The following is a 9199-nucleotide window of genomic DNA, read 5'->3' as shown; positions in this document are numbered from 1 at the left end:
AATGTGCTTTTCACGAAGGGTGCAGAGTAGCCACCAACTCTTCAGTGCTCGGTCGAGCTCTTCCTCCTAATTGAACTCGCGCCATCGTTGGCACCAGTGCACGCAATTAGTGAGAGCCAGGCATAGAAGAGTTCCGTTGTATAACAGTCTGCGCCTCGACGCTGAAGTCTCCTTCGCTGGCGGCACCGCTTTGTAGTGCTCGAGGCAACTAATTAAAACATTCGAGGACGCCCCCTACCATCTCGCAAACTATTAAAAGAACCAAAGGACGAAGCAAGAACAGCCACGCGGCTCTGTGCTCCATTCATGGCACGGACCTCTCGCAATCACGAAGCATTGCTCCAACATGGAGACGCAATGTTTTTTTTACGGACGGCGAGGCGGCGCTCGTTGCGCGATCATTTCATAGTTGGGACATTTCGTGGGCGCAGCTTGATGCGCGACAGACGAACCAGGGAGTTTGATGTGCTGTCTGGGGCGATAAAGTTAGCCTACAAGATGCTTCTCTTTTCCCGTGCTTTTCCTTGAAGGGCATCTGTGAGGAAACGCAGGGGACAGAAATACTAGATGTGTCCAAGGAAGACTAGCAACCAAACACATTTTCGAAAAGAAGCAAATATGCATGATACGGTATCCATGCGTTCGGAGGGGTGTCTGCAATTGCTCACTTATAAAGTTTATAACGGTTGATGCTAAAAGACAAGAAAATAAAACGATGGAGCGAATTTCAAAGCGCTTGACCGTTGCAGGAATCATTTTCTGTCTAGAAATCACACACGCACACGCACACACACACACACACACACACACACACACACACACACACACACACACACACACACACACACACACACACACACACACACACACGCGCGCGCGCGCGCACACGCACACGCACACGCACACGCACACGCACACGCACACACACACACACACACACACACACACACACACACACACACACACACACACACACACACACACACACACACACACAAACACCAGAAAACGGTGCATTCAGCACCGTGAAATGGAACAAAAAGGACAGCACAGAAGCCATCCACAACTCCGGAGTCGTGTTTAGAGGGGGACAAGTCAGCATTAATATATCTTTAGTGATATTGCGCCTTCTTGAGTTTATCCAAGCAGAGACTACTGGTTCGTCCACTGCTAAAAATAATCATACGCGAAGTTCAGAACCACAGCTGTCTTGTTGTGGATAGTAACCAAAAAAAAAAAAAAACAATCTGGAATGAATTCACGCGATTGATTATGGAAGCTCACAAGATACAATATTTCTAACTTACAGGGCAGATACGCTACTGCGACATCACTCGTGCTGTAAGCTAAAAAAATTGCGCTTCCGAGAGGCTACACACATGTAGAGCACTCCATCTCGGAGCATGCCCAATACTTGCTTTGCCATGTATAACATATCGTCACCTATTTCGCAATAAAGGTGTTGCGAGTTAGAACCGTTTGTGTATCGTCTTTTTTTTTCTGTTGTGTTTTTTGCCCATGTTGCGCTCCGTAATATGTACGAGTGTAGAAAGCAAGGAAGCTTTGCACGACTGCACAGATTTTGTCGTTCGCAAGTGGTCGTTGCCATTGTCATCGCTATGTCCAGTAAAAGGATTGGTTGGCATTTGCTCTTACGAACCCTTCTAGCGTACAAAAGCTTTTTGTGAATATGGATTCATCTTTTTTTCATTTAAGTCATGAATTAATTTTATAAAAATTGTTAACTACTGGAAGATTTGAAAACAGGAAGCTACATGTTTGCAACTCAGCAATAAAGAACCATATCACAACTCTGTTAACTGCATTCATTAAAATATCTTATGCGTACAAATCTGATGTATTATAGTAACGTATGCCTTGTGAGCAGCACTTTTGCGAAACCCTCGTAAACATTGCAACGATTTCACATAATACGCAAACTCGTAGATAATATTTGTTAGCTTCATAGACTTTATACAAGGTGCCGCTTACAGAAGTGACATATGCGGCGTTGATGCAGAGTTACGAATTTGTGAACTTCATGCTTCAATTTTTTTAAACTTATACGATCCTTCGGCAATTTTTCTGTGAAGACTGAGGCGGTAAATAAATAATATGTTGCCTGTTGCCGGCAGAATTACGCTTGCTCTTTTAAAGGAGAAAATTTTTATTCATATCGGCTCAGCCGTTGTCTTAAGACAACTACATTAAGCACGTATTCGAATTGGGAAATCGGTGTTGGTACCAAGGCAGATTCTGACTTGGGTGACGACGATACGCATAGTGCAGACCTATACGATTATGCCTTGTGGTTTATGTGGAAAAAATGTCACAGTTTCGCCCTAAGGGCGAAGCAATGAATGCGATAGCAACACAGCAATGTCATACGAAGTAAGGTGAGTGGCTTTGGTAGCAATATGAATTGTAGTAAACATGAGCTGATTAAGTAAGCAGGTGTGCTGCGGCGTAAGTAGACCGACATGAAGAGAGACTCGATGACCACGAGAAGGCGCGTGTGAAACGGTGGTGTTGATGAGAAGCGCTTACCGTGGGCAGCGCGTGCGAAGGGACACACCTGTAGCGCTGCACTGCCGACCCGGGCAGCATTGCATGTGTAGCGTGCGTTGGAAAATGTGGCCCGACTATTACTAACTGATTGAACAAGCGTGGTGTGAGCGCGCACAAACAAACATGAATAGATCACACTGAATGACTGCAGACAACGACTGTCAAAACGCTGGCAGCAAGCGCTATACGCCGCAGCGGCGAAGGTACGTGCGGTCTATCGCTGCAGCGGAAACTGAGCGGCGAATGCACGGCACATAAAGGTCAGAGCCGTGGGGAGATAAGAGACGGTGCGGGCGGAGCGACGAGCGCGGTTGTTGGCAGAGTAAAAGTGCGACCCCCCCCCCCCTCTCCCCCGCTCCTTCCGGCGCTGGTTTCCCGCTTCCTTGCTTGCGCGTGGGAGATTGAGTGAGTTCGCTCTCCGTGATAGCGCGCGTCCCCGCACGCTTCCGCTCGGGCATACGGCGCGCGGCGAAGATTTTATCTATAGGGAACCTCACGGCGACGGCGACGGCGACGCCGACGGCAGAAATCCGGTTGAAGTGTCCATATAATTGCTATCGCAATAATAATCCTTTCCAGCTGACGAGCATCTCGACCCCGGGGCACAGCGCACTTTCGCATAGCGCACTAAAGGAATCGAGCAACGATGGCGATTCATGTTTCGCTTTACCGGCGTAGACTACCAAGAGCCAGTTCGGAAAAAAAAATGTTTCAACACTCCGCTTTTAGGAGCAGTATTTCATCACGAGCAAGGCAATAAAAGTCAGTCGGACGTAAAACGCGCTTTAATGAGTTGCGCGCGAGTTGTATTGGCAGGCGAATCTCCTCCGTCGAACAGTACGAAAACAGCGTGGAATTGCGTACAACCACGCACGGTTGTCTTCTCCCCTTTGCGGACTCGGATACGCGAGGCACGCAAGCAAGCGATGTAACGGCGCCGCCACCGCTTCAATCAGGGAGATACGTTTTTCACGTACACATGACGGCTCAATACGGGGACGCAATTTAATTTCGCTGATGCAGTGGCGACACGTTGGATATGCGCCTTTGCTTTGGCCGTCTGCGTGGTCGTTCGAGCAGCCTCGTTTAGTATAGTGCTCTCCTCTCCGTTTCTGGCGCGACGATTCGGGTGTCCTGGCGCTGCCGACGTCAGTGCACGCGCATTAGCGCCAAGTCCGCCGGTGGACCAGGTGCACCTGCAGCCGAGAAGCGCAGAGGTCATGGCGACGATGACTGAGTGAGTGACGTGACTTGACTCCGAGGACAGCGTGTGCCCTAACTAGGTGAAGGTCGCCCAGTCCAGAGAAATTGCTGCGCTAGAAATTTGAATAAGGCGTGCAGAGTTTTCACGTGCTTGAAGCACAATATACGCAAGTGCACACGTTGTGGAAGTTCCACAGAAATATATATGTCGAAGCCAGGGGACATCTTGAGTGCATCGATCTAGCACATTCTAATTATGACACATTGTGCTATATTGTCAAGAATGTGAGTTCGTGGGTTGGCACCTTGCTCCAAATATTTTTTCGCGTGAAAAAAGTGTCAAAAAGGACGACTAACCAGCCCAAGCTGATAACAATGGACTGCGCCGCGTAGTAGCTTCGCATCGCAGTGATCACCAAGTGATGGTTAACAGTGTTACCGCCACTGGAAAAAAAACATTAGAAGGGAGACTTGGGAAAAACCGAGGCTGAAAATGTGTCAGCAAGGTGTTCAAAATGTTAAGCAGAGAATTGTTGCGTGTTTAAAACGATGTTACTGATGATCGTTTGTCAATATCTGTGGAAGCATCTTTTTGTAGTTATTCTGGTTATATGATAAAACTGAAAAGTGTCAGGATAAGTCTCAGACAAACATTTAGTTATGAATAGCTCGAAGACGAATCACGAAGGGCAGAGCGAATTCTCGCAAATATGGCTTGGGGCCACCGACAATCCCAGCTTACGATTGTAACTCTTAATACGCCATAAACGATTGAGAGCGCTTATATTATCTGCTGGTTTTGAGAAGCCGTGTAGCAGTTTTGGAGAAAGGAAAACACGCGTAAACAACCAGACCACAATATCTGGCTCAAGCTCCCGGTGTTCTTTTTTTCCGATACCATATTGCGGGCTAGTTGGTTCACATACTTTTTTCGGTGGAAAAAATGCGAGTAAGGAAACGAGGGAAGAACGTGTCCCTACACCACATCCCCCCCACCGAGCGACCCTGGCAGAGTGTCGTCGGTCGCGCTAACCAAGGTATTCGAAACCTCTGTGGCCGTCACAAAGTGATGTATGATAGGCAAAAGTAAAAAAAAAAAAACTCGCTACTCTCTACCTTTTAACCCTGCTGTTCTGTTTCTTGCCATTTCAATAGATTCTATTCCTTGCCGTCTGGGCTCAATGTCACGAACACTAATATAAACGAGTACGGCCATGGTTAATCATCGTCATATCATTTGCCCATAATAAAAATATTCAACTGACTTATTTATATCAAATTTGTTTACGTGTGTAATAAGTAAGCTATAAATACTGTAGCACTCTAAGCTTATTGCATTTGAATGATTGGCCATAATTCTGCTGGTACCACTGGCCGACCGTGTTTATGCTCCACTTTCTCGATAGGTGGATGTATCACGTTGCGAAGCACGATGGTGGTGCTCTGTCCTACGCCAAACACTAGCGACTGCGCGACAGTAATGTTCGATTAACCCGAGTGTGCCAGGACACTCCTCGTTTCTCCTTACTGCTACTACCGACAGTTTCCAACGGTTAACTCCGCAGGACAAGCGGCTTCCAGTGGTGTGGCTATTTCTGAAGACTTCCAGTGCCACTAGGACGCGGACGGCAGCAATGAAGGCAACCGCAGAGCAAGCTGTCGTCCACGTCTTCACTTCATACAATTTAGAACGAAACTCGCCGGGAAGTCAGCCCTGTGACCCTACGAGAACTGCGATGCACTTCTTTTTTTCTTTCTTTTTCTTTTTTTTTTACGCTAACGACTCAACAACGCAGCTTTTGGATCTGTCGCCATCCCTTTTGAGAGAAACCTTTCTCCTTATAGTGGCGGTCTTCGAGATCGCATGCCGTCGTTCCATGGGCGTAGACACACGACAGGGGCTGCAGACACAAATGACGTGCCGAATTCGATCCCTCAGTTTGTCCCACTCCACTACTGCGCTTCGAATTCTGACCAGTTGTAGAGGCCACATCGACATTTATAGAACCTTCCCGTCGTGTGACGTATTTCAGGGGCGACAGACGTGGCCCCCGAAAATCCGCCTGGCGACAAAGGTTCCGGTTCTTGCGCGCGCTCGTGTACGTGGGCCTGTTGCTGGGCTTCTTGTATCAAGCTTCGGACGTGGTCGTCAACTACCTGACCTTCCCCACTGCCAACGACGTGCGGGTCGAAGGTCCAGAGCAGCTTCTCATGCCGGCCGCCTCTGCATGCATCAGCAACTGGTAAGGCCCCCTTTTATGGTGATACACCTCTGCTTAAAAAAAAATTGTATTCCTCAGTTGAATTCGAAGTGGCGTGACTAAACGAGCTGTAGCAAGTTGTGAATGGAATTTTCGAACAGCGACTAAACACGACCGCCGCTACGCTCGGTCTGAAAGGAACCAGCAGCCGAAACCTTTGGAAAAGTGATGCAGTTTGCCACTGCTTTTAAGGCGCATTATTTTAGTTTGTTGAACAGCGCTTGGTGAAATACGGCTTACCATTTGAATTCAGTAATGATGCACCTCGATGAGCGCCGAATCGAAAGTGGAAGGCAGAGATATCGACGACTTCCTTATATGATGAGTATGTGCCGCTAGATGCGAATGCGTGCATTTTTTCATGCCGTTCTTGGTTGTTTTGTAGAGAGCATATGCTGTCCCGTCGAGTCATCTCATCACCTTGAAAAAAAAAAAAAAAGCTTCTGGGGTTTTACGTGCCAAAACCACGATATTATTATGAGGCGCGCAGTAGTGGGGGGCTGCGGATTAATTTTGACCTCCTGGGGTTCCTTAAGATGGACCCAATACACGACACACGGGGGTTTTTGCATTTCGCCCCCATCGAAATGCAGTCGCCACGGCAGGGATTCGATGCCGCGCCCTAGGGCCTTAGCAGCGCAACGCCAATGCCACCACGACGGGTGCACTTTGGCCACACGTTAGCTTTCAATAGGCTAGAAGTAATCACGATGAACATCTGGATACACTTTGTGGGGTTCGCTTGCAGTACCCATCCGCAGCCGTGCAGAAAGAGAGACCAGAGTCCTCCATTCGAACAAGAGCGCTCACTTACGCAACTCGAGTGCCGCGCAGCCGGGCAGACAACTACTAAGCCACGCAGGCCTCGCCCTTTATGCGGATGCATGTCTCAGTGCGCATGCGCCAATACCGATAGCCAGAGCGCCAGGCGCCCATGTGCGCTCTGGCTATCGGTATTACATTAAAATTCTAAATACTATTTCTCCGTTTATTGTCGCTCATTTTCTATAAGGTTCCGTTTAAACTTCAGTAGGAGTTGATGGGCTGGTTGGCTAGTTGGCTGGTTGCAGCAGCGTTGGCTATTGCAGTAAAAACAGTTGATTTGGTATTTTCTGATGGCTGTTACACACACACACACACACACACACACACACACACACACACACACACACACACACACACACACACACACACACGCACGCACGCACGCACGCACGCACGCACGCACGCACGCACGCACGCACGCACGCACACACGCACGCACGCACGCACGCACGCACGCACGCACGCACGCACACACGCACACACACACACACACACACACACACACACACACACACACACACACACACACACACACACACACACACACACACACACACACACACACACACATACATACATACATACATACACACAGACAAAAAAAAGATCGAATTTTCGAGAAGATGGCGCCATGCAGCGCAGCATTCACACGAGAATAATTAAAATGCTGACACTCGCCGGTGCATTCAGTAGGCGAAAGGAAGACTGGATTTTGGAGAAAGCACCTGCACGAGTCCTCCTTAGCACGGGGTGGGTTGATAGTGAATTATATTTCCTTTGAACAAGGACGTATCTCATCGACTCACAAGCGCCCATGCTTGATCTCATTGGCGTGTATCACGCAGGCGGTCGAAGCGACACCTTGGTTATGCACTTGGTTATCATCGCGTTAAATATCACGTCTTTTTTAAAAACGCGATGCAGGATAGTTGGGACTCCCTGTATAGAGCTCTTTGTTCAGACGACAGTCGTACAGTGCGCTTTATAATGTTGACCAACATGTACACTTGCCTCCAGAAATCTTTTCAAAGCAATTAACAGTGAGCCAGGCTGAGTAGAATGTCAATTAATCTGAGTCCGAGCGAGCCCTAAGCAAAAAAATATATTTTGTTAGGGAGTCTGATCGAGTTTTGGCTTATTTTGCCGAAATATGCACACGACACAGCCTTACATTTTCGTCCACATCATTCATGCACAAATTAGCTAAAATTTCGATCTTTGTTCAGACGGCAGTGATACAGTGCGCTTTATAATTTCGAACCACGCCATTTGCCTCTAGATATTTTTTCGAAGGAATTAGCACGAGCGTTTGGCGTTGCCAATATCTTTTACAGCGAAGCGTTCTGTGTTAACCCCGGATTCTCAGCGGCTTCCTTAAGTTTCCTATAACATTCGGGCTACACCATTCTCGGGCTCTTCGGCACATGCCACTGTGCCCCAAGGGGAAACCTTCAATTTTTAAGGACTTGCGTCGGCCGTGCACGCACCTCTCATCGCCATTCTTCGAAGCCTCGACAAGCACCACACATCGCTTACGTACTCGTGACGTCACTGCGTCCACGTCTCACATTACGCATCCTCCTAACTTGGTCGTTGCATTTCGGCACAGCTCTTGAATGGGGTCGCTAATAAACGTAAACATTGCATGGGAATAAAGCTCTCAACTGTGCGGTACATAGAAATAAACATCGCGTGACATTACACGTGACACATAAAGAAAAGATAATTGTGCGTATCGTATTTAGTTGTGCAGCATTTCATTAACTTAGATTTAGGTGCACGTTCAAGAACCCCACATTAATCCGGAGTCTCCCACTACGGCGTGTCTAATAATCATATGGTGGTTTTGTCACTTAAAACCCCATAATTTTTATGGCTTGGCATCGCATACATTCCAATACATGTGCATCGAATTGTCTTTTTTTTTCTGCCCGAAGGATCTACGTTTTAGTGAGAATTCAACATAACATTGAATATACATATTTACAGCGACATGTCGTGCCACGTTGTCATAGTAACGCCTATCGTTGCCATGAGAAAAGACCGAAGATGAGTTCTTTTTAATTTTTTTTAATGGTGTTGACGTTGCCACACATTTGTCAAGTAATGCCGTATTAGCAAGCCTTACTCTAAACATCAATGCAAAAATTTAGCACTCGTGATCTCACTCGAGTGCAGAGCGACGGAGCAGAACAACCAGTCAGCAAACATTCCGTGATTGTAAAATTTGACGCAAATGCCCGAATCAGGCCCATTGAACTCACGGACAAGCACGTAACTCAGACACACTGCCTATATTGCTTTGACCAGTTAGTGCCTCAATTCATTCCAACGGTGGAGTG

The 9199-nt window shown here is 47.5% G+C and overlaps 1 protein-coding gene across 1 annotated transcript in view; it reads left to right on the top strand.

Moving 5' to 3' along the window:
* Window positions 1–3788: 3788 nt before the first annotated feature.
* The window catches only part of LOC125944441 (uncharacterized), a 39690-nt gene continuing 34279 nt past the window's right edge, over window positions 3789–9199 (top strand). Inside the window, exons 1-2 of the mRNA XM_049664941.1 lie at window positions 3789–3805; window positions 5805–6014. Coding sequence (XP_049520898.1) covers window positions 3789–3805; window positions 5805–6014 — 227 coding nt within the window. The remainder of the gene's footprint in view (window positions 3806–5804; window positions 6015–9199) is intronic.

Source organism: Dermacentor silvarum, chromosome 3 (genome assembly GCF_013339745.2).
Source record: "Dermacentor silvarum isolate Dsil-2018 chromosome 3, BIME_Dsil_1.4, whole genome shotgun sequence".
In the NCBI taxonomy this organism is placed as follows: domain Eukaryota; kingdom Metazoa; phylum Arthropoda; class Arachnida; order Ixodida; family Ixodidae; genus Dermacentor; species Dermacentor silvarum.
The sequence above is the reverse complement of the archived record's forward strand: the minus strand, read 5'-3'. Positions and strand labels throughout refer to the sequence as shown.